General features: G+C 33.9%; 1 protein-coding gene across 1 annotated transcript in view; it reads right to left on the bottom strand.

The window, feature by feature from the left end:
• Positions 1 to 27,016, bottom strand: part of ROCK1 (Rho associated coiled-coil containing protein kinase 1) — a 108,028-nt gene that overhangs the window by 44,524 nt on the left and 36,488 nt on the right. The window contains exons 3-12 of the mRNA XM_006205119.3: positions 23,645 to 23,745; positions 22,959 to 23,096; positions 20,210 to 20,385; positions 19,329 to 19,413; positions 17,944 to 18,088; positions 17,311 to 17,449; positions 15,197 to 15,288; positions 8,456 to 8,615; positions 5,291 to 5,351; positions 2,025 to 2,113 (exon numbers count right to left, since the gene is read on the bottom strand). Of these exons, the coding sequence (XP_006205181.1) occupies positions 2,025 to 2,113; positions 5,291 to 5,351; positions 8,456 to 8,615; positions 15,197 to 15,288; positions 17,311 to 17,449; positions 17,944 to 18,088; positions 19,329 to 19,413; positions 20,210 to 20,385; positions 22,959 to 23,096; positions 23,645 to 23,745 (1,186 nt within the window). The remainder of the gene's footprint in view (positions 1 to 2,024; positions 2,114 to 5,290; positions 5,352 to 8,455; positions 8,616 to 15,196; positions 15,289 to 17,310; positions 17,450 to 17,943; positions 18,089 to 19,328; positions 19,414 to 20,209; positions 20,386 to 22,958; positions 23,097 to 23,644; positions 23,746 to 27,016) is intronic.

Here is a 27,016-nt window from a genome sequence, read left to right as displayed (position 1 = left end):
TATTGCCTGAGGTGAAATATCACATTCCCTACTTCTCCAATTAGCTACAATTTCTTAACCTTTTTTTGTGCTGTGGATCCCTTTGGCAGTCACTCTGGTGAAGTCTATGGCCTTCACTCAAAAAAATATTGTAAAAGCATAAAACAAAATACGTACAATTAAAAGAAACCAAAATTATACTGAAATGTAGTCATAAACTTTTTTAAAAAAAGGTATGACTCACTAGTACATGTGTTTTATTAATACATTAAACCATGAGATCTAGAAGTAATCATTACAAAGCAGTAATGAACATAAATGGTATTTAGAGATAACTAACAACTGCATTATAAGAAAATATTTGTGATTTCTATTGGTAATAAAAAATTCACAGCTACTGCTAATAATTGTGGACTACTGACTATGTTCATAATGAAAGGAAACACTGAATTTCAGTTAAAGGTTACAGAAAAGATTCATTTTTCTCATCCAAGTTTAAGGACCTCGAATTCCATCCATGGATGCTTTAGGAGAGGTCTATGGATTCCAGGTTAAGGACCCCTGAATTCCCTCATGCAATGCTTGCTACTGAACAAAAACCACCCATTTAACCTTTAACACAAGATCAAGTAAATGAAGGGAAAGGGGGCATATATAAACCAGTAAATGCAACAATTGGCAACCTGGGGAAAAATCTGAAGTAAACTGAATGTGTATTAGCTCCATCACAATTCATTTCGGGGGGCTCTAAACATACTTCTGAGTTTCAAACCTGCATATGCAATGTTTCCCAGGGATGTCTTATCAAACGCCTTATCCAGCACGTCCAAAGCTAAACTTACTCCCTCTGCCCCACACCCTACCCACACCACCAATCTGCTTCTCTTCCAGTGTCCCTAAGTAAAGGATACCAGCTGTGAATCCTTGACTCACGTTCCTCCCTCATCCCCACTTACTCAAATAAACGTCAAACACTGCCTAATTAAGTAGAGTTTTTCCTAAAAAGCAAATTTGATCCATTTTTTAAGTTTAATAACTTTCAATTGTTTTTTCATCAGCCTTAGGATAAATTCCAAATCTTAGTTTTTCAAAAACAGAATCGTTTAAGATCTAGACTCTGTTGCCTTCCCCAGCCTCATCTCTGGCCTGCACCACCCCCACCACATTTTCACGTGATTACTGACCACCTTGGGCACCCTCATTTCCTCCTTAAATTGATCCGTACGTACCACCACCACTACCACTAATTTGTCATTTGCCTTTTACTTTTGATTATATAAACTGCTCCACATTTATGTAATAATATCTACCCATCTCCTCCCCTTATTTCAATGTTTTATACTTAGAAATACCTTCCAAATCCTGGGCTCAGTTAATTAATCTTTATATTAAAGTGCTTTTCTAAAAAAAAGTTTGTACTATAAGTCTAACTATTTAATCTATAAGGTATAGTAGGCAGTGAGAATTATACTTGTTTCCTCTCCTCCCAGTTACAAAATTGCCAGTTTTTCAAACTCCATTTTTTGAATGTTATCTCTGTGTTATATCTGTTTTTCATGTATTCAGTAATATCCACCAAAAATATAATAATTATAAAACCTTACTGTTTCCAACAAATAAATAACTCAGCATTATACTAAATTATTTTAAATTACCTTGACCATTCTATATTTTTATAAATATATAAGCTCTTATTAGATTTAGGCTCAGGAAGAAAAATTCTGAGTTACTGCTCTGGAGAATCATAGTGGAAATTAGAGTGTCTGCATCAAAAATTTAGTGAATTTTAATCTTTAACATTTACATTTTACAAAGCACCTTATTTAACATAAACTAATTTGCCCTTTCTGTCAGCTAATTAAAATGGAAGAGAAAAATCAATAAATCAGGCACTAAGTAAAACATTCTTCACAGACTATGTATCAGTAGCAAACTTTATACCTCCACTTACTTCCAACTACCTTCAAGGGTTTATAGAGTGCAAGCTTTAAAACAAGCATTTGCTATACAACTTTTAATGTAAAAAACATAAAGTACATTCTCACCTGCACTTCTGCTCCATTTCATCTTTTAATTGCATCTCATTATGCAGCTGCTCTTCCAGCTTATAAATTGTTTTTTGCAAATTTTCCTGCTTTAATTAAAAACAAAACAAAACTCATTCTACTAAAAATATTTACATAGAATTTTAAAATAGTGTGTTACCATTTTACATTTGTTTATGAGGAATTATTTGGTCCAATCTTAACCTTTTCCTTTCTATCTGAAATTTTTATTATTAATTTAATAACCATTTTTTTCCAACACCTACTAATACATCAGGCACTGTGGTAAGCATTACTAATACAAAAATTAAAAAGATTTGATCCCTATTTTCATAAAGCTAATAATACTGGGGCACAGGGGAATGGGATGGTGAAAAGAACGTACAATAACCCAAAGATATATACACAAAATATTACAATTAATGTGGTACATAATAATAAAATTATATACAAGGTATACAGAAGGAGAAGTCACATCTAATTCTGCCAGGATGATGTAATGTTTGAGACAAGACCTATAAGAAGGGAGATATTTACCAAGAAGAGGAAGTGACAGAAGGGAATGCATTTTACCTAGAACAAATACATCCAGAGAGACAAGGAAAATATGACTATTTGGGAAATGGGATGAAATCAAGTACAGGCAGCGCACAGAACTTAAAGGGAGAATGAGTCATAAAATCTGAAAAGGTGAGTGGGACTGTGATCCTTGCTATGCAAAAAAGGAGATGGGTACTTACTTTAACCCATAAACATTTAAAAAAGGGAAATGATACAGAGTATTGGCATTTTAGAAACATTACTTAGTAATAATAAGGTGAATACACTGGAGAGCAAAGAAATTCTAGACAAAGTAACCAATTAACAGGTTACTGAGATAGTTTAGGCAAAAGAGTATGCAGGTCTGAGATAAAGCACAAGCTGGGATGGGTAAGGGTATAGCTCACTCCTGGGTTCAATCCCCTGTATCTCTGTTAAATAAACCTAATTACCTACCCCCACCCCACAAACAAACGAAAAATAAAGCAGAAGCTGTAGGAATGAAGAAGAAATGGATAACTGTGCCAGTTAGAAGGCAGAATTTTCGACCCAGCAACTGATTAGAGATAAGAACAGAGCACCATTACGAAAGACAGGTGACACAAAAAGAACTGCTGGGGAGGGGATGGAGAAAGGGAAAGTGTGAGTTTTGCTCTGGCCTAGGTAGAAATGTCTGAAAGATGTGCAGGAAGAGAAAAGTCCAGTCAGCAAGAGAGGAGAGATTCAAGCCTGGAGTTCAGAGGAGCAAGCTGGATATGCATGAGATTAAGCACAGAAAATGAGCAGAGAGCCAAGATCAAAACTACCTTGAGAAACATTTAATAACTAAAGAGATCCTGCAAACAGGACTGAAAATAAAATCCAGAGGAAGGAAGGGAAAAAAAAAAAAAGAAGAAGGAAATAATGAGAACCTAAAAGTTCTTTAAGTTCCAAGGAGGAAGGACTGGCCAGAGTCAAATGCAGCAAAAAAGAAAAGATATGGAATGAAAATTAATTGTATTTGGCAACTGCAAAACTGTTCACCAGCATCTCTACCAGAAGGCTTCCAGGGAAGAGTTGAAAATTAAATTAGTTGACTTTTGTACTTAGTTCTAGGTTAACAGAAATAGTAGGCACACAAATGTTCTCTTTTTCCAGTGTGATCTTACCAGAGTAAAAGGTAGCAGCCACTGACAGAAACATATGGCAGTCACCACTGAACATGACCAGCCCAAAGAAAATATGACTCCTCTCAATATTTTAAGTCTTAATGTACCCCTAATCTTACAGATAGGTAATATACTGAGAGTGGGGTTACACAAAGAGTCCAAAGAATGTGCTAAGGACGGCCAGATAATTACTTCTGGTATATTTTTTAGAAGTCCTCGCTAACCCAAAAGGATCTTGTTAAGTGTAAGCAAATAAAACATTTTCCAAAATTCCTGTTTCATGAACATGAGCTATATGAACAGTAAAAAGGACTCCTGTTTCTCGTATTTACTTCCTACAGTAATTCAGTTATTAGTGGTCAAATTAGGTGATGCTCACTGTGCTGGTTATTCTCCATTTGCCCTCTCCCTTTCAGCCTTGAAGGTCCATCCTCTGCCCTTCTTCGCCTTGAAATCTACAGACTGCATTACCCAGGCTCTGTTGTCCTATGATTTTAAGATTGGTTTCAGCCCACAGGAGACAACAGCTGGAAATCAGGTGGGAGAAATGAAATATCCATTCTCCCCACACCGTCTCTCCTTACTGTGGCTCTGACAGTTCTATGTTCTGTGCTCCTTCATGATTCTACACATTCTCTCTGAGCTGCGGTTACAAGATTTGTCTCTCCTTGTCCCTTCAGACTACGGGCAATGGCTTCCCACTGCTGTGAGTCAATGGGTGCTTCAGCATCCTTTATTTATTGTGCCCCTTGATCCTGCTCAGAGCACCATCAATAGTCCCATCATTAAATTCTCTTCATTTAATGAATGAACAAAATGTGGAATATACATGCAATAGAATGTATCAATCCTTAAAGGAATGAAATTCTGATGTATGTTTCAACATGGTTGAACCCAGAGGTCATTACGTTAAGTAAAATAAGTCAATCACAAAAAGTCAAATGTTGTATGATTTCACTTATATGAGGTACCTAGAATAATCAAATTCATAAACAGAAAGTAGAATCGTAACTACTAGGGGCTGGAGGGAGGGTGGAATGTAGAGTTTACTGGGTACGAAGTTTTAGTCTGGGATAAAGACAAAGTTCTAGAGACGATGTCAGTGATAACTGCACAACAGCGTAAAGGTGCTTAATGCCACTGAACTGTACACTTGGTTAAAATGATAAATTTTACAATGGTACAAATGGTTAAAACGATAAATTTTATATTATGTTAATTTCATCACACAAAAAACTCTCTTCATTTAAATCTTCTGAATATGCCATCTGTCTCCCTGTCAAGACCCTTACTGATGTATTGATTTATCACAAATTCCTAATACCAAAGATTAAAAGAGACCACCGCTGTCAATCTGTGTAGCAATGTATAGTTTACCAAGTGCCTCCAAATATAACACCCATTTTATATTCAGGCAAGAAATAACACTGGAGAGGAGACAGTAGGTAAAAAGTGCTATAAAAATTTAAGATCATTAACTACATTCTCAGAAGCAATATTTGTGTACTTAATACTATGCAAACAAAATATATTATCCCCAAATCAACTTTTTTTAAAATGTAAGAAGAAAATACCTACCAAGCTTTTATCCACATTAGAGCTAGTTCTGTTATCATTAGGATTTGCTGAAGATAAGTATCTGGGAAAAAAAAAGTTTTTAAAAGAAAACAAAAAACTCTTTAATATCCAAGAATAACCAGTAACAAATACTACTTGCCTATTTTTATTGTACTTGCTCTGCTTTCGAAAAATTGAGTACAGGTTCCTAATTACTTTAGAAACATAATACAGAAATGATACATTTAGGAAACAAAACCCCCAGTTATGTCTGAAACAGCACTCTGCAATCATATACCTTAATATTCCTACAGAAAAATATATGAAAATTCATACCAAATAAAATAAATAGAAACCATAAAACTCTCAAGCTAGTTCAGATTAGGTGTTTAGCCATGAGAGCAAGTTTTGTCACCAAACAAATCACTAAAAAACTCAGTTTTTAGAGCTTTTTTGGATTTAGGATTAAGGATAAAGAATTGTTGACTTCTACAGACATGTACAATTTTCCCTCGCTGCTCCCAATTATCCTTCAGCCAAGAATGATACTGCCTTTCTGGACAAAAAACTTAAAGAGTTTTTGCCTAAGTGGTTGAAATAACAGAATCAAAGTTCTGATGATGTCCTGCTAATCTTTTGTGCCTCTAAGCCTTGAAGAATTCTTTAAATTCAGTGTAAAGTTAGAATCACACATAAATATAAGATATTAGTTATCTTTAGAGGTCTTCTTTATATATCTTATGAGATTATCAAACAGATCTAAATATATCATATAAAAGCTTTTTTCCATGATATCAAATGTTACATAAATGTAAGGTACTTCCGTTACTTCCTCTCCTGTGTGACAACTACCAACATTACTATGTCTACCATCACCACCAGTACAGTCACCACCTTAGTTAACCAGTAGAGCTCTCTCAGAAAGAGATCAAATAGCTACAGTATACTTCATGGCTGTTATGAGGTAGTTGTTAATGCACTAGACATTAATTCATAGTTAAAAATAGAAGATAATCAAGTGTCCCTTAAGTCCCATTAAACATAAATAACAGTGCTCTCAAAGAAACAGCAGGAAAACATGTCCCTTGCTATATCTTTCTTGGAAAATTACTCAGATTAACTACAGAATCAAATAATCACGAGACAATAACAAGGGCTATACAACAGGTATGTGGAGAAAAGGTCCCATGTAACAAATGACACTTCTAGATATGTCTATGAAGAACTGTATTCCACCGACTATGAAGTGTCTCAGAAATTTAGTGTGAAATTCTACATTATGTAATGTAAATAAAAGCATATAGCAACACCAGCAAAATCCGAATTAGATAGATCAGACTATTTGATCCCTAATTTGTCTTCTAACTTTAATATGCTATGTTAAGTAAAGTTGATGTTTAGCCTTCTGCAAAGTTAGTAATATAAGGTCTTTGAATGCAGCCTATCAAATGTTGGTAAAGTACAATTTCTACTTTTAAGAAACTCAGAAACTAGTTTGGGATATGAAACATGAATACAAGGAAAAATCACAGAACATAATCTAGGTATGACAACGTAGTGCAAACAGTATATATAAGGTCTATTAATTCAAAAATACCTTTGTGTAGAAAAGGTAACTGTCTTTGTACAGAAAAAGTAATTAACTGCTGGACTCTGCTACAAAAAAATACCAAAACACTGGAGATTGTTTCAGAAATCAATCCAGAGAATAACTGATAAAAATACATTAAAGAAAAAAAGAGAAGAGAAGAAAAGAAAAGAAAAAAAAGAAAAGGTGCTGCAGCAAACACCACTTAGAAGGTTCTCTGGTGTGTTTCAATTAAAAAATAACTCTAATATTACACTCGTGGAGTACGGGGGAGAAAAAGGGATTAAAATATTAGACTTTTCCAGGGGTCAAAACTCAAGTACTACCCACTTGGTTGGTGATGCAACAAACGTAGTCTAACAGCAAAACAACAAAAGTACTTTCCTACAGATGGATTATGGAGAAATGTCATCAAAGCAGGACTAACCTTTCTATTTTCTAAACTTGACCTGAATTACCTCTTATAAAAAAATCTTGACTAAAATAACAAGATGCTTCACTATAATAACCTCAAATTTAATCATTACTCCAAGCAATTCAAATATCTAATACCATTCTAATGGAGTATAATTTGATTAGAAGTATATATTTTAAAATAAATTTATCAACTAGATTTAACACACCCAGTAAATGCTGCCATACAGTTCGTTTATGTATCACTATAGCATTTTGTTTAGATTTCTACCGTGTAGTGCCAACCTACATTGTATGATTTATCCAATTTCCTCACTAGGGTACCAGTGTATCAAGAGAAGGTACTATATATTATTTATCCTTCTCCCTGCACCTTAGTGCTTAGTATATACCTGACAAAGGGTAAGTTGTCAAACACGTCTGTTGAATTAATGAATGCTCAGCATACTGAAATAATGTTAAATGTTTAACTTAAATCTCAAGTCCACTGGAAAAAGTAAAGCTAATATTTGCTCATACTAATAATAATAATAGCTAACATTGAGTGTTTACTCCATGCAAAACATTGTTCTAAGTGTTCTACTGTGTTCTGATTTACTTAACCCTTACGACAACCCTGACACATGTATTATTATTATTATCATCATTTCTATTTTTGAGGATATGGAGGCATAAAAGATGAAAGATATTTGCCCAAGGTCATAAGATCTTACAGGATTTTTGTAAAATATGGTCAATTCATTCATCAGTTTTGGGGAGGAATATTTAATTGCTGAAGAATTAAAAAAAACAGGCCTTTGGTAACATCAATATAGTGATGATGATAGAAAATTAAATGTTCAAAATGCATTATAAAACTAGAACTTTTTGGACAACATGATTAACCAAATTATCAGTATTAATATTCTCTTTTAACCTATTAATTATTATAACTTGAAAATATACAGTTCAGCAAAGAATTTCTGAAAAACAATTTCCTAAGCATGGATGATTCTGAAAGAAATTAAATATGAAATACTGGGAATACCATGCATTGTTTAAAATGGCATGTTAATAAATCTCTTTATATACCATTAAATCTACTTTAAATGTTCTTAAAGTGATTTTTAGATCTCCCTACGAAAATGACAGGACTACAACAAAATTAGTACCTACCCCTAAAAATCAATGTTTAGCATACTTACCTACGATTGCTATAATACGTAAATCCTACAAAAGGTAGCTGATTGCCAACAAAAGCTTTAGGTATAGGAAATGTTTCTTCATCTCCTTTATCTTCTTCCAAGTCATCAAAGTTACTTGTGTCAATGTCACTACTTAAATCAGGTACAACTGGTGCTACAGCTAAAAACAGAAACAAAATCAGTAACTCACTTCAAATGTAATATAAAATGAAGCAAGTATTCCAATATCAACCACTAATGGTCTCCTACATACAAACGATATGTGAACCACAAATTCCAAATGACTGAATCTTACTTAACCAATTTACTCTTTATTAGCATTATTAATCAATTAGTACTGATCATTAGGTAATTCTATGAACCAACTGTCTTCAGAGTCACCTATTAATTATCATCTATACCTCAAATTTAATTTGAATATTACAAGTCAAGTACTATTAAGGTTTGTTTTAGAATACACTATAGTATAAAATATTCAAAGGCAGTTAGGACTACAGAAAAGACTTTTAAGAAACTATACAGCATAAGAAATTGTACTCAAAGTTGATTAGTTCCAAATACAGTATTTTGCTTATTAATCAACTCTACAGCAAACCAGAAATCAAAGTTACTTCTTAGCAGTCCGGGGTATTATTAATAATTCGTTACTGAACTATTTTTACCCATCTGAATCTAGATGAGTGGTATTCCTCCACTGCCCACCCCCACCCCCACAATAGCTCTATAATATTAAGTCACAAGGAGCAAAGTTATTTTGAATTATATTTTTGGAACAGTTATTTTCCTCAAGTTAAGGGATTAAGGGACAACTCAGGTAAGTATTTATGAAGTGGCTGTTAGGAAAAACCTGAACACAGAATCTTCAATAGTTATAAATCTGACGGGGAGCAAGGCCCATATATATACTTAATAACATAAAACTGTATGTGGCAATAAATCTTCATGACACAAAAGAAAACACCATATGAAACGAGCACTATTAATATCTTCTTTTGGAGTCAAATGTGCTACAGAAAGTACACCTAAAAATAAATTTTAGGAAAAGTGTTTTTGAGTTTAAAGAGAGGAGTATAATAAAATATCAGATGGGGGAGGGTCTAGCTCAATCGGTAGAGTGCATGCTTAGCATGCATGAGGTCCTGGGTTCTATCCTTGGTACGTCCATGAAATAAATAAATAAATAAACCTAATTACCTCTCCCCTCAAAAAAAAAAAAATCACTGAAATATTATCATCAAAATATTCAATAATCCAAAACCAGGCAAAGACACTACAAAAAAAGAGAATTATAGGCCAATATCACTGATGAACATAGGCGCCAAAATCCTCACCAAAATTTTAGCAAACAGAATCCAACAACACATAAAAAAGATTATACATCATGACCAAGTGGGGTTCATCCCAGGGACACAAGGCTGGTTCAACATACGCAAATCAATCAATGTAATACATCACATCAACAAGAGAAAGGACAAAAACCACATGATCATCTCAATCGATGCAGAAAAAGCATTTGATAAAATTCAACACCCATTTATGATAAAAACTCTCGCCAAAGTGGGTATAGAGGGAACATATTTCAACATAATAAAAGCTATATATGACAAACCTACAGCCAGCATAGTTCTCAACGGTGAAAAACTCAAAAGCTTCCCACTAAAATCTGGGACAAGACAAGGATGCCCACTATCACCACTCCTATTCAATATAGTCCTGGAAGTCCTAGCCACAGCAATCAGGCAAGAGAAAGAAATAAAAGGGATCCAAATTGGAAAAGAAGAGGTAAAAGTGTCATTATATGCTGACGACATGTTACTATATATAGAAAACCCTAAAAGGTCCACAAAAAAGCTACTAGAGCTGATCGAAGAATTCAGCAAGGTAGCAGGTTACAAAATTAATGTTCAAAAATCAGTTGCCTTTCTTTACACTAACGATAAATCAACAGAAAAAGAAAATAAAGAAACAATCCCCTTTAAAATAGCACCCAAAGTAATAAAATATCTGGGAATAAATCTAACCAAGGAGGCGAAAGAATTATACACAGAAAACTATAAACCATTGATGAAGGAAATTAAAGAAGACTTTAAAAAATGGAAAGATATTCCATGCTCTTGGATTGGAAGAATCAATATTGTTAAAATGGTCACACTGCCCAAGGCAACCTACAGATTTAATGCAATCCCTATCCAATTACCCAGGACATATTTCACAGAACTAGAACAAATCATAATAAAATTTATATGGAACCATCAAAGACCTAGAATTGCTAAAGCATTACTGAAGAGAAAGAAAGAGGCTGGAGGAATAACTCTCCCAGACTTCAGACAATACTATAGAGCTACAGTCATCAAGACAGCATGGTATTGCTACCAAAACAGACATATAGACCAATGGAACAGAATAGAGAGCCCAGAAATGAACCCACAAACTTTTGGTCAACTCATCTTCGACAAAGGAGGCAAGAATATACAATGGAATAAAGACAGTCTCTTCAGCAAATGGTGTTGGGAAAACTGGACAGCAGCATGTAAAACAATGAAGCTAGAACACACCCTTACACCATATACAAAAATCAACTCAAAATGGGTTAAAGACTTAAACATTAGACAAGATACAATAAACCTCCTAGAGGAAAACATAGGCAAAACATTATCTGACATACATTTCAAAAATTTTCTCCTAGAAGAAATAAAAGCAAGAATAAACAAATGGGACCTAATGAAACTTACAAGCTTCTGCAGAGCAAAGGAAACCAGAAATAAAACAAGAAGAAAACCTACGGAATGGGAGAAAATTTTTGCAAGTGAAACCGACAAAGGCTTGATCTCCAGAATATATAAGCAGCTCATACGACTCAATAAGAAAAAAATAAACAACCCAATCCAAAAATGGGCAGAAGACCTAAACAAGCAATTCTCCAAGGAAGACATACAAATGATCAAAAAGCACATGAAAAAATGCTCAATATCACTAATTATCAGAGAAATGCAAATCAAAACTACAATGAGGTATCACCTCACACCAGTCAGAATGGCCGTCATTCAAAAATCCAAAAATGACAAATGCTGGAGAGGCTGTGGAGAAAGGGGAACCCTCCTACACTGCTGGTGGGAATGCAGTTTGGTGCAGCCACTATGGAAAACAGTGTGGAGATTCCTCAAAAGACTAGGAATAGACTTACCATATGACCCAGGAATCCCACTCCTGGGCTTGTATCCAGAAGGAAATCTACTTCTGGATGACACCTGCACCCCAATGTTCATAGCAGCACTGTTTACAATAGCCAAGACATGGAAACAGCCTAAATGTCCATCAACAGGTGACTGGATAAAGAAGAGGTGGTATATTTATACAATGGAATACTACTCAGCCATAAAAACCGACAACATAATGCCATTTGCAGCAACATGGATGCTCCTGGAGAATGTCATTCTAAGTGAAGTAAGCCAGAAAGAGAAAGAAAAATACCATATGAGATCGCTCATATGTGGAATCTAAAAAACAAAAACAAACAAACAAACAAAAACAAAGCATAAATACAGGACAGAAATAGACTCATGGACAGAGAATACAGACTTGTGGTTACGGGGGGGGCGGGGTAAAGGGTGGGAAGGGATAGACTGGGATTTCAAAATTGTAGAATAGATAAACAAGATTACACTGTACAGCACAGGGAAATATACACAAAATGTTATGATAAATCACAGAGGAAAAAATGTGATAATGAGTGTGTATATGTCCATGAATGACTGAAAAATTGTGCTGAACACTGGAATTTGACACAACACTGTAAAATAATTATGAATCAATAAAAAATGTAAAAAAAAAGAAATAAACAGCATGAGATAAAACTAAAAAAAAAAATTAAAAAAAATGTCACCTCTACAAAAAAAAAAAAATACTCAATAATTATTTTAGATACAATCACTTCATGTCCCCTTACAGAGAAAAAGATGAAGACAAGCAAACAAACAAAAAAAACTGACCTAGTTTTATGATCTTAATTTCTTACATAAAGAAATCATTTTTTATTGAATCACCTGGGTATTCCAGTCAGGAAATAACTAATATTGTACATCTCAGATACAGTGAACTCTCAGATAAATACGGGAATGAAAAACACATTTAACCAAAAGAAGCTGTTGTACTAACAGTGAATGAGAAAACAGCTTTTCCACCATTTTCTTTCCTTAATGGCCAAGAGAACTGCCTGACTAGATAACCCTAGCTTCCTGATGTTAACTGCTGAATTTGTAAAATGAGGGGGGAAAGGCTGTCTCCCCTTGTCATATACACGGTCTTGGCATAAATTTTACTTTCAAACGGTGGTTCTCAACCAGGGACAATTTTGGCCCCTGGGGGACATCTGGTAACGTCTGGGTACATTTTTGGTCGTCACAACTGGCGGAGGCGAGCTGTTGGCATCTAGTAGATCGAGACCAGGGATATTGCTAAACATCCTACAATGTTCAGGACAACCCACACCAGATATATCTGGTCTAGTATTAAGGCTGAAAAAGCCTGCTTTAAAATGATCATGTAAGATAGATTTTGAAAGAGAAGAACAAGTTTGGTGTATTTTCTCTTGCTGTTTCAGATGGACCTAGTCTTTTTATAGATGACATACCATTTCACAGTAGTTTTACAATCAGATAAATTCTATCTGCTTAAATACTGAGATATGAGCAGGGGAAATCCTGGGAGAATTATAAAAGTAATTATTTCTGCTTAAGATGTTTTAGGCTTTACATTAACCATATAATCATGCCAGAACTAACAAATAAGATAAGAACAGCCAGGGAACTTAAAGACAAGACAACTGAAATTATTAAGTATGAGGAACAGAAAGAAAAAGTGAATGGAGCCTAAGGGACTTCTGGGACACCATAAAGGAGACCAACACACACATTACAGGAGTCACAGGAAAGGAGAGAAAGGGGCAGAAAGAATATTTAAAGAAATAATGACTGAAGACTATCCAAATCTAAAGGAATATACGAACCTACACATCCAAGAAACTTAACGAACTCCAAGAACTCAGATGCACAGCAAGACACAATAAACTTTCAAAAGCCAAAGCCAAAAGCAAGAATACTGAAAGCAACAACAGAGAAACAGCTCATCACATACAAAGGATCCTCAATAAGATTAACAGTCAGTTTCTAAGAAGAAATCTTAAAGGCCAGAAGGCAGTGGAATGACATTTAAAGTGCTGAGAGAAAACAACTCTCAACTATGAATTCTGTATCTGGCAAAATTATTCTTCAAAAATGGGGGAGAAATTAAGAGATCCCCAGGTAAGGAAAAGCTGAGAGTTTGTTGCAAGAAATGCTTTTAAAGGGAGTCTTTCAGGTTGAACCGAAAGGCTACTAGACACTAACTCGAAGCCTTATGAAGAAATAAAGAACAACAGTAAAGATAACTACATAGGTAAATGTAAAAGCCAGCTTTGCTGTATTTTTGCTTTGTAGCTCCACTGTCTACCTATCTCTGCCTCACAACAGTTTCTCTCGCAGCATGAAGGCAACAATCATGTCACATTTACTTATAAGGAGGGGGAAGTTCCTTATTTCCCAACGGATAACTGTTAATAAATTCTCCCAAAGTCAAGCTGTTCCTGCAGCTTCTTCAGATAGCAGGTCAGTGTCATCCTCTGCAGCAGTGTAATTTCTTAATTTCCAGAGTTTACTCCCCTTTTCTTTTTTCAGTCAATTTTATAGCTTAGCACAATGTATGTACTGTACCTAAAGGCAATATAAGTTTCTTTTAAAATATGTGATAACAAGGACACTTCACTAAAATTGGCAAACTTACATTTCTTCAAAATTAGCAAGACTTTTCTCCCCTGAAGGAATCTTCTCTCACAGACTCAACTAGATAGGCAGTCCTTAAGACAAATATCTAATTTTTATCTGTTTCTACAACCACATAGCTGAATTCATTTTATTATTACTGTTAACTGCTGTTGCTACAGCAGGAAGTTGGGGGCTGGTATACACTATCCTTTTTCTGTTAAGTGAAAGGGAAACAGTTCCTGAGACTTCAGTAAGGGAAAGATGAATTCTTGGCCTCCCAAATACACAAAAATGATGGAAACCTTTGATACCATTATGATTTTGATTCAGCTACGTTAAGCAAAGTTTTCTGTGAATCATCTTATAATTTTAACTTTTTTTAAAAAAAACAGAGAAATGTTCTAAACTGACTGAAAATTAACTTCTTGCACACTATATATTTTTATTTATGGATTACAAATTGTGAGCCTGATGGAATCAAGTATACCATGACTTCTTATATCCTCATACAAATTAAATTCTGATAGAAACTCCTTATATTTTAAATTTTAGTAAAAACAAGAGTAACCTTTTTTCCCCATAAGAAATATATTTCAAATTAATTCCCTATTGACTTATTCCATAATAAGATACTAAAGTCTAAGCAAAGTGCAATTCAGCAAAGATCAAATATCACATTATGACTGCCAAGCCCAACTCCATTACCTGTATATAATATTTCATCTTGGTATCCTGAATGGGACATCAGAGAAGAATCAGTACAATTTTCCCAATATTACCAAATATTTTCTCTTTAACTAGGTTTAGGACAACACCTATACAGCATGTGTACACTTTGGATTTTCACCAGATATACACATATATTAGCAAGGCAGTTCCAACAGACTATTTACTGCAACTACTTTCAAATATTCACTGTAATGTGCAAGAGGAAACAACTTACTGTCTCGGAGTGTTTCCCAAGCCCACTGATCATTTTTGAAGAAGAGATGTCGTTTGATTTCTTCTACACCATTTCGCCCTAATCTCACCTCTCTGAATAGAGGAAAGGAGAAAAGTCATTAATCATTTAAGATATCATCACTATAACTTCATATTTATTTGTGGACATAATGCTAAATCTGTGCAGGGTGGTAAATATAATTCCATGTCATCTCGAAATGATACTGATTGTCAGCATAATTTTTAGCTTACATTAAAAATAAGTTGAACACTGAGAATATTAAAGAATTTTTTCTGAGGAAAAAATATACAAGAACAGACTTGTTGATACTCCATGACTTTTTTATTGACAACGAAAATCGAGATGAAATCACCCACTTTGCTTCATTAGCATGGTAAATTTTCTTGATAGGTTTTTTAATAGTGGTAAAGTCGTATATTTTTGCAAACAACAACTTTACTTCACACCACAAACTAACAAAAACTACAAAAGATGTTTTAAATTTAAAATTTCCATTTTATACTCTCTCAAATATTTCTGACCAATCAAACCACTGGCAGCTAATTCTTAACATTACTACAAAATTGAGAGTTTTAAAAGGATAAGCTACTGATTCCTGACTTCTTCAGTAAGGCACAGAAACAAAGAATTTTAAAATGTGTCTTTAGCTGAGTTGGAAAGAGAAATTTAGCACCTTTTATTTTAGCAGAGTATTTATAAACAACAAAAATACCCTGAATTCTAAATTTTTTCCTAAGTTAAAAGGCAAATTGTTTTAGACATAATGTGACACTATAAAGAATCTTTCACTGACTCTCAGACTGCATTAGGGAACCTCTCCATGGTTCTATGGCACATAGCACTTAACTTGGAGTACTTATCTCTCTGTTCAATAAATGCTTCGTTTGCTTGTCTATTTCCCCCAACGGACTATAAGGTAGTGGAGAACAGTGGCTGTGTGTCTTGTTCATTTCTATATCCCCAGCACCTAACATACAGCATAGTTTTTATACTACACTATATTTAGATGGTGCTTATATTACAATGTAAAAATTTCAACAACTATGTATTTCAGGCTCTAATGGACATCCTGAAGGAAGATAATTTTAATTAAAGTGAATTTGAAATTAAAACATATTTAAACACACTAAGCCTCTCTACTATTTAAATAATACACAACCTTAAACACTAAATGTAATTGTAGTAAATCATATGGCCCACATTTAAATTTAAAAAGTAAACCACAAGGGTAAACATAATATGCCATTTTTGTTTCTAAAACACTTAACGTACATTTACATTTAAAAAAAAAAGTTTGTTGAAACTGGAAGACCACACCAGTGAAAGGAGGAGGTAGGAAATATGACATACTTTTTTTTATCGGCTCTGTACTATCTACTTTATTTCAACAAGCATATACTATCAACTTTATTGAGGTATAATCAGCAAATAAAATTTTAAGATATTTAAAGTGTACAACGTGACAATCTGATATATATATATATATATATATACACACACACACACATATTGTGAAAGGATTCCCCCATCAAATTAATTAACACATTAATCACTGCACATATTTACTTTTCTTTTTGGGGGAGAGTGCATCAAGAACATTTAAGTTCTACTCTCTTACTTAGCAAATTTCATTTATACAACACAGTGTTATCTTAAATGGCACCAACTGGAAGATGCATCATCATTTTTCTATCACTAGGAAAAAATGTTCCCAATTAAATTAATACATGCCATTGACTGTAAGATGCACTCTAGTTATAGAGATGTTAACATATTAAAAAAAAATCTCAGACTCTATAAAATACAGCCATCATTTTTATACTTAACTAAGCTAAAAATTAAAATATTAAAAAAAAATCACCTGGTCTAGTCATCAGAAAAGAATACACTATTACCCCAATTTCTTAGGTAAGGCAAGTGAGTTGAGCCCCAAAAAATCATAAAAAAAACTGTATCAGGTTTCTCTCTCATAAATGACTTTCAGATTTTATTCTAATAGTTCAAATATAGGAGCTCAGATACAGATCTTACAAAAATTGAGCAGCAAAATGAGAATTTCCTTAGAATAAATGTTCAACATTAAGATTATTTACCTGTCAGTAAGGAAGGCACAAATAAGATTTTTTGCTTCTTTTGATATGTCATTATCATCAGGGAAAGTAAGTGAATTTTTATGGTTCATAATCTTACTGTAAGTTCCAACTAGAGAATCTGCATAAAATGGTGTATCACCTGAAAATTGACAGGGAAAACAAAAGCAAGTTAAGATACATTTAAAGATAAACAACAAAGATTTACTGTATAGCACACAGAATTATATCCAATATCTTATAATAACCTATAATGGAAAAGAATGTGAAGCTGTGTACCTGAAACTAACACAGCATTATAAATCAACTATAGTTAAATTTTTAAAAAAAGGAAAGAAAAAAGATACATTTAAGGAAATCAGTTTCAAACGAAAAGTGTCACGTTACCTGTTTAAAGATAATTAAATATGCATAAACTAAAAACATACACCTAATATATAAAAAGAAGTAACATATCAAAAGTTTCTCTAAGCCTCTAAATAGAATGTCAAAATATACATACAGAAGGTTTGGACCAGTGTGTTTCCTACAAACAAAATCACCACTGCTTAATGTAATATTTTATTAGAAGAATTCAAGTCTAAATTTGGAGATGAACAACTATGTTAGAGGTATATAAAATCTTTCTTTACTCACCTACAAGCATTTCATATAAAAATACCCCAACTGACCACCAGTCACATTCTCGTCCATAATAACCATCACCACCTTGAGATTTTAATACTTCAGGAGAAATATAATCAGGTGTTCCAACTGCTGTATCACATCGTACCATACCTTCCTAAAAAGAGGTCAAATTTTAAATTAGGATATAAATATAAAATCTCAATTATTTAACATGAGTTTCCTTTTAATACAGTCTGTAGAACTCTCTAAAACTTTGCGCTATAAAGTATCATATCAAAATCTAATGCAAACTTGACAGAATAACAAATAGCTTAATCATATACACACATTGGATACACAATACATCCATAATGTGTGTCAAGATACATTATTTTATGTTTAATAATATTCACCAGAAAGACACACTGCCACCATTTATTACTCCCCTAGCTATACCTGATGATCTCATCTTAACTGCAGAGAACATGTACATAAGCCAATGCAACTACACTGAGGGGCTGATAGGATGAATGACTTGATAACATTAATACATAAATGCTGATTTAACTGGTTTTTACAAAAATAGTCAGTCAATTTAACTATGCTTGAAATTGAGAAGAAAACATAACAAGAATTGACTGTACAAATATAAAATGGGGAAGTATGTGTATGGGAAAACGGCAGAATAGTGTTAAGCCCACTGAATATCTACCTAATATGCATTTTAACCCTCTCTCCAAAACAATACCTGTTACTTATTTTCCCTGGCATTAACGCAATAGAATTATAAACGTTCACACAGAAGTCTTCACATTGTGTTTTCTAACCAATAAATTTCCTTTGGAAATAATAAATACAACTTCCTGGCTACTCTTCCACGGTAAGTTTCAAAGAACATAAACTGTTTCAGCTGAAAATAAAGCAACATACTTGCTACTTCAGCTTATGTAAGTAAGTTATTATACAAATAGTGAGCATAGGTATCTTTTATGTGGACCCCCAAAATAAGCAGTAAGCTCAGTCACATGTTTAATAGGAGGCTAAGTAAAACACTAAAAAAAAAATACGTATTACTGAAATCCAGGTTTTTTGAAAGTCTAATTTTAACACTGGCATTAGTATTTAGTGACATTTAAGCTAGTTCCATTTCTAGTTACCAATAGTGGATAGTACAGAGCTGTTTTAAACAATTTAGTAAATCTGGCAATCCACGCTTACCCTAAATAGAGAGGAAAAAAACAAATCACTTACAAGTTACTAACACAACACTGAAACCATGGCATCTAGTTCAACAAATAAGACAGGGCGTATCAATTCGGTACAAATCCAGATATGGTTAGTAAATTCTTAAAACATTTTGTAAAAAGTATCTATATTGAATTAGCAAAAACTAAATTAAAATCTAATTACTTAACCTTATTCATCTTCATACAAGTACCAAAATCTGCTAACTTCAAATGTCCAGATTTATCCAGCAGCATGTTATCAGGCTTCACATCTCTAACGGGGGGAAAAAAGTAGAGTATCTCTGAAACAGATCAAAAACTGATAAAAACTACATGAGGCAGTTATTTTAGATCACTCAGTTTAGATAAGGCCACCTCTGATCTATATGTGTTCTCTATCCACATCTATAAACTGAATTTCATCAGGGAAACGCCCTTGTGTATGTTAATGCTGCAGAAGAAGATGTATTACATTACCTTTTCTTGTAAGTAAAGTTTGATTCTTCCAAGCGGAAAATCAACTTATGTGAGAGAGAATAACCATAAAAAAATATAACATTCAAACATAAAAAGTATTGAAACACACAGGATAGGTAAGTGCATTAATAACCCCAGAAGAAGGTCTAAGTCATTTTCATTTTTGTATCCCTAGCACTGAGCACAGCAACTGCACACAGGATTCAAGTGGTGCCTGCAGAACAAATGCAACTATTAGCAAATAAATATGATCTATTCACTAACTTAAAGCAAATTAATTTGTATATAAAAAATTTTAAATGTTTAGTACCTTGGCTCAGACCTTAAAAAACCAGCTCATAATTTTTACTTTTCAGGACACCGTATAAAAGCCATATAACCAGATTCAGGGATATTAAAGAATACATTTACATCAATACTAAACTGCAATGTTAAAACTGCAAATTTCAAAGTTTTAAATTCTGAAATACCACACATATCATACAGGAGAATAGGTGGATTTAAACTGGAAATGCCAATCAAATAAAACTTAAGTATTGGTTTTTAGCTTCTCTCTTCAATAAATGAGAAAATTTAAAGATTTTAATCTTTACCTATGAATAAAACCCATGGAATGGATTGCATCCAATGCAAGAACTACTTCTGCAGTATAGAATCGGGCCCATTTTTCAGGCACATCATAGTTGCTCATTAAGTTTACAAGATCTCCACCAGGCATGTATTCCATCACCATGTAGAGATAACGATCATCTTGGAATGCATAAAATAGCTACACAAATGGAGGGAAAAAAAGAAACAAATTAATTAAGATTAAGCAAAGCTGTTTCATTTAAGAATTGTCACAAATACTAATGTAAGATTTAACTAAAATAATCAAATTGCAGTAGTTGTGAGTACTTCTAAAAAAAAAGGAAACAAACATAAATAGCACAAAGACCTTTGTACTGCTAAGGAATTATTAACTATGGTTACTTCTACGGAGTTAGATAGGCACTTTTTTCTCCATATCTTTCTATACTAACTGATTTCTCATATTGAGAATTTTTTAAATTATAATAGTTTCAACAAAGAATATGTGACTCTTCTAAGACAAGACATACTGTAGTTCTAATTTAACTTGGGCATAGTGGGGTTTACTGCTAAATTTATATCAACACTACAATTTTCAAGTAATCTTATAAATTAGGCTATAGTCTCAACTGTCCCTTATCAGCTGTGTGACTGGGAAACTTACTTAACATCCCAGATTCTCTGTGACTATAATCCTTTCTAGAAGAATGTAAGAGACTATACTTTGTTTGACTTTTATACTTGCTGCTCAGTCTGTGTCTGGATGCCTAGCAGCTGGCAAGTGCGTAACAAATGTTTAATTAATAAAACCACAAATTAGTCTATAAATTGAGAGTGTAGCAAATACCTGTATTTAAGAGTTGTTTAAAAGAGTTAGCAAAGATAGAAAGCACTTAGTACAACACATGCTTGATCAACAACAGCAGTCAACACAGTCAACAGTAACTGCTAACAAAGCAGCAGGACGGGGACAACAGTTAAGAGTTAAAGCAGGAAAAGTAAGGTCCATGGATGTGAAATTGTCAAGAATATCAGGCATAAATACCAGGGATGAAGTTAAAAGAGCAAATTTACACAAGAACATTTTAAGTAAACATGAGAAGATTATAATCAAACTAAAATAAATAAGCCCTAGAGAAAAATTATACCTAATTTGTCCAGGCAATTATATTTTAAAATTCTCCTTCCTATATTTCTTTTTTTTTTCCAGTAGTGTTTAATGATTTTAGTAACAGACTTGGTTAATTTAATTAAAAAATATATTCTGGGAAAGGATAAGAAACTAAGTGGCATCTCATGGTTGTCCGAGATTAAAGTGTACAATTTATCACTTGGGCACAATAATTAAAGAAACATTGTCAATTTGGTGGCAGTACCCCATTTACAGACAATGTATCAAGAAAAATAAAGCTCCAAGTACGTAGTTATAAATTTAACCTTAAAAGTGACATTTATGTCATATGTCTGTTATTAAACTCAACATTTCCCGTATCAGTGGTTCTCAAGCAGAGATGATGACTGTTAGTGTCCCACTGTCCCCACTGCCTGATCTCCCCATCAGACCAGGGAGATATTCAGTAATGTCAGAAAGACATTCAACAAAGTCTGAACACATTTTTGGTTGTTATAACTGATGTGGGGGGTGGGGAGGGCTGCTATTGGTATTACCTAGAAAGAAGCCAGGGATGCTGCTAAAAACCTTATAATGCTCAGGATAGCTCCCATCAACAAAGGATCATCTGGCTCAAAATGCCAATAATACTGAGCCTGAGAAACCCTACTCTATACAGCTGATAAAAACAGAGCAGATAGTTCAAGTATAAAAAGTCTTATTATGCAAATCTTAAACACTTTTCATATTCTTTATATCCCAATTACTGTTATGCTTATTTGAGATAATCTTTATTACATACTGTAAATAAAAAAACCATAAAATCCATGCTAGGAATTTAGAAATGGTCTGGCTCAGTAGTTTTCCTTTTATAAAAATCAGAAGACCTTATTTTCCACACATGAAATCTTAGTAAGAACCCCAATATATAAGACATATAAAACATGCAGCTGCTCTAGGTGAAGCAGAAATAGAAAACCTGGAATTATAGCCCACCCAAATAACTGCCTGCCCCCATGACTTCATCTGAGGTATCTCCTCAGTTGAAAATCATCAATTTAAGCCACCTTTCACACTTTTGAGCAAGACAACTGAGGCCCAGAGATGTAAATAACCCGGCCACAGTTTCAGGTAGGCCTCTGGCAGTCAAGACGAGAACCTACAATTACTGACTTTCTAAGGTATTTTTCTTTCCAATGAAAAATCTAAAGTCAGTAAAATATTATTTGGAGGTCTAGCTTAACTTTTTTCCCCTTCATTTCTCCCGTTTCTTCCATTCCACAAAATGAGAGATAAATAGATGAATACATGGTTAAATAAATAAGATGATCTCAAAATTGGGAAAAAATCTTAAATTTCAATATTAAATAAAAGTATTTACTTAAGAGTATAATAATATATGACTTCCCCCAAATCAAAACAGGGTTATCTAAGTTTTCTAATATTTAAGTTCTACAGAAACAAAATTATTTTGCCTTGGCCTTATTTTCCTCCCAGAGATGATTCAATAAAATTAAATTTTATGATTTAAAAAATGATGATATATTAAACACTTTTGGAATTGCCAGTAAATTGTTACTGTTCTACAAAACCAACTAAGCTTCTCAGATATGTTTAGTTACCAGCTAGCAAGGCAACAATGAAACAACACCAAAGCATACCTGAACAACCCAAGGACTGTTAGCAAAAGCCATGATGTCCCTTTCTTCCCAGAAAAAAGCAGAATCGGATCTCTTAATCATTTCGAATTTGCTGAGAAGCTTCATAGCGTATACCTTCCTGGTGGATTTATGCCTTACCTTTAAAATTGAAAATGAAAAATAATGAACCTTTCATTAACATTTAAAGCTCAGTGTATCCCAGAACAACTTACTAAGTGATTTTAACACTTTGCTAAATAATTTAACATTATTGTTCTAGCTACTTTCATTTCTTCTCTTCTGAATTATCCCAACTAGAAAATGTCAAGGCTTTAATTATGTATAATGTTAGAAAAAAAATCTGTATTCCCTACGTTATGGCACCCTTCCCCTCCCCCACCCTGCTATGTATACTTCCTGTTTCTAAAACTTACTATGCTACAGCATTTCAGACAGTGTAGTATGAGGAGAAAAGACTTCTCTTCTGACACTTGAAACTTCTTCTCTACCCATGGATGCTTGGTGAAAATATTTCACACTACTGCTAAATTTGACTATAGGCTTTCATATCCTTAGGTAAGAATGTCGAGAGCATTTTAAAGCAAGAATTTTATAAAAACAACTTTCCCAAATAATACATGTTAAATGCACAAGTGGATTTTTTAATTTTAAAAAATTGTTTTTTAAATCTCATTAGAATAACCTACCAATTGAACTTCTCCAAATGCACCTCTACCAATCACTTTCACTACTTCATAATCTTCAGCTTTCATTCGTAAATCTCTAATTTTATTTATTGTGTCTTTATCTGTATGAAAAGAAAAGTGTATAATTTTAAATCACTGAAGCATTATAAGTAAAACTTTATTTTACATTCAAGCTCTTGAGAAACAATGCAAAACAAAAATGTTCATTAAATTACTTGATAGTAAAATGTAAAGTTGTAAAATACAGAAATGTTTAATGTATAAAGAATTACTTTAAATAAATTCTGGAATGACTTCGCTTAGCTATTAAAACATTTTTATTAAAGCTGACTTAATACAATGTTTTCAATAACAAGTATCATGCTACAAACATACACTGAGGATAATTAGTTAATTCGTTCCTGGCATTTTAAGTACACATCAAACTTGAATTGAGGGAAAACTGATACAAACTTTAGATTAATAAAATAAAGTTTTCTTTTTATCAAGTCAGTTTTGATGATCCTTTTAAAGAGATATAACTAATTTAAGGTATCAAAGGCAAACATGTTATATGTTCATGTATAACTGAAAAATCGTGCTCTACACTGGAATTTGACACAACATTGTAAAATGATTATAAAGCAATAAAAAGTGTTAAAAAAAAAAGGCAAACATGCTAAAGAATCATGTACTTACTACATTTCTCTGAACACAGAGTTCAACTTAGAACACACAGTGGGAATCACTGCAGTCATTTATATAAACCTGTCACACTACAAACTACAATAATTTACAAAATCCCCACTGGATAGATATCCTAATTCCTAATTTGGTCACAGATTAAAATAGGGCTATTTTAATCCACATGGGTCAACATTGGCATGAGATTACATGGAAAAGCTTCACATTTTGGAGCTGTACGAAATACCAAGCAACTACTAAACTTAAGTTCTAGTTCCTAACAAAAGCTGCATATAATATTCATATCTTTCTTTTAAAATGCACTTAAAACTCAAGTGTCTGTATATATTATGACCCGTAAACACACGCAACAGAGAGTAAACCTTAACACAGAGATAAGTTTTAGGTTACATATCCACTGCAAGATGCACCAGCAAGACACAAACAATAACCAACTCGTTTACTGCACAAACATAGTACTACACAGGCTCAACTACTAGGCTCTCCAGCAATCACTGTAGATATATAAATGTAACTTTAAAACATAGTTTCTGCTCTTTCGAATTTCAAACTCTAGCAAATGAAACAGAAACCAACAAACAAATGCATTAAGAGAAATAAGCAGAGTTTGTAGAATATTAAGGATGATACCTAACCCAAGCCTGTCTGGGAAGGAGGTGACTAGAAAAGACTCTCTGGAGGTGAAGACACCTGAAACGAGTCTAAAATGAAGACCAGCAGTTAGCCAGCTGGGGAGAAGAAAAGGCAACAGAACAGGCAGATGGGCAAATATAAGCAAAAGCACAGCGGAGCTGTTCTGTGCTGCTGGAGGATCACATTTGTGGGAAGGGCTTGAAGGAGAGGCTGACGAGCCCCAAACTAGTTTAAGAAGCTTGAACTTAACCTGTAGACCAGCGGTTGTAAAAATTATTATTTAATCATCAAAAGTATTTTTCACATTAAAGTTTAAAACCAGTACAATACGAAAACAGATAAAAGGAAGTGGTCTGCTTCAAGAAGGTAGTGGTGGGGGGGTGTCCAAGATGGGTGGAGCCTCATCCACTTTTTATGTGTCCGTAACACAGCCCCTGAAGAGGCCTGTCCATCTGCTGGGAACTGAGAACAACAACCTGAAAACCACTACTATGGGCTGGAAGACATGAAAAGAAATACGGCATAGAAACAACATAATCAAATTTACATTTCAGTTAGACTACTCTGGGGGAATATATGAAAGATGAATGCAATAAGGGCAAGACAGGAGGAGGGCAGAATTATTAGAGCACTGTAACACTGCAGATGAGAGATAAGAGAGTGCTGAACCAGGGCAATGTGTTACACAACAGCCTAGGCCGCTGAGAAAGGATCCCTGGCTCTGGTTATACCAAATTTAGAGCCATAAATAGGCTGTATAGTCTGTAATTTGAGCTCAGAAAATCTATCTGCTGCTAACCTGTGTGGGGATGGAGATCCTGCTTGTTGCTCTAATTTGTGACAGCACAGGACGTTACAAGGTAGCTCAATATTACTTGTGATTCAAACAACATTAACTGTCAAAATGACTTTATTACATTTAAGTTTTACATAAAAGTAATGTCCTGCCTTGTAATTTTAGGTTGAATCCATTAAGAAACATTATTAAGTCTGGAACAAAAACTAACTTCCAGAGTAAATCAGTGTTCAATAATAGTTCAAAGATAGTTGAAAGTCGTTCTCATTCAAAAGAACTTTCATCTTGTTCCTTGTCTTAGCTCATCCTGCCACGCAAAACACCACAGACTGGGTGGCTTAACCAACAGACATTCATTTTCTCACAGTTTTAGAGACTCGAAGCTCAAGACCAGGGGCACATTTGGTCTCCAGTGAAGCCTCTCTTTCCGATGGACTGGCGAGGGGAGGAGGGGAGTGGGACATATTTTAGTCCATTAAAAAAAAAAAACACCATGAAACATGACCACTGCTAAATCATCAAGTTGCTATATGTGAAGATAAACTGGGATATTCAGCTGTGATTTAATCAAAATGGATAAGTTCATGAGAGTGATGGATATTTACCACTGATACTGCAGTTCAGTAACACATGACAGATTCAAATACTCTCCACAAAGTACCTGCTGATGTATAATATAATGAATAACTAAAGGCTTTAAACACCCTGTGTTTTCACAAGCTTTGTTAGTTTGTTTCACTAAGCCATTTTCTACACCATACACAATTTTAACTACCATTACTTGCAATACATCTTAGCAGACGCCTACTTCAAGCTATACTTCGTGTTTCCTCAACTTCTTTAGAAATATTCTTGTCCTGTTCTTGTTCCATGCAGATATACCTAGAGGCTAATTCTTTAGTCACTTCAAACTTGGCACTGACTCTTCCAATAAACAAGAGTCAAGGAAAATCACTCAAAATTGTCTTTTTTCTTAACCACATTTTTTGTGGTATGGTTCCTATACGGTAAACTACACATATTTCAAATGTACAATTTGATGAATTTTGATAGATGTATATACTAATAAAACCACTATAAGTTGTCTCGTTTTTTAACTGACTATTGCTGTTGCTCCCAATGGCCTCAATTCTTTGAGCAACCACTCTTGCCAAAAAGCTAACAGTCTTAAGAAAGTTTTTCTCTGTGTACACATTTGTTTTGCTGCTGCAAACTCTCACCATCAGTGAAGAGCTTTCCCTGCTTGGCCAACAATTAAG

Source organism: Vicugna pacos, chromosome 24, assembly GCF_048564905.1.
Source record: "Vicugna pacos chromosome 24, VicPac4, whole genome shotgun sequence".
Lineage (NCBI taxonomy): Eukaryota > Metazoa > Chordata > Mammalia > Artiodactyla > Camelidae > Vicugna > Vicugna pacos.
This window is presented reverse-complemented; position numbering and strand designations above follow the sequence as displayed.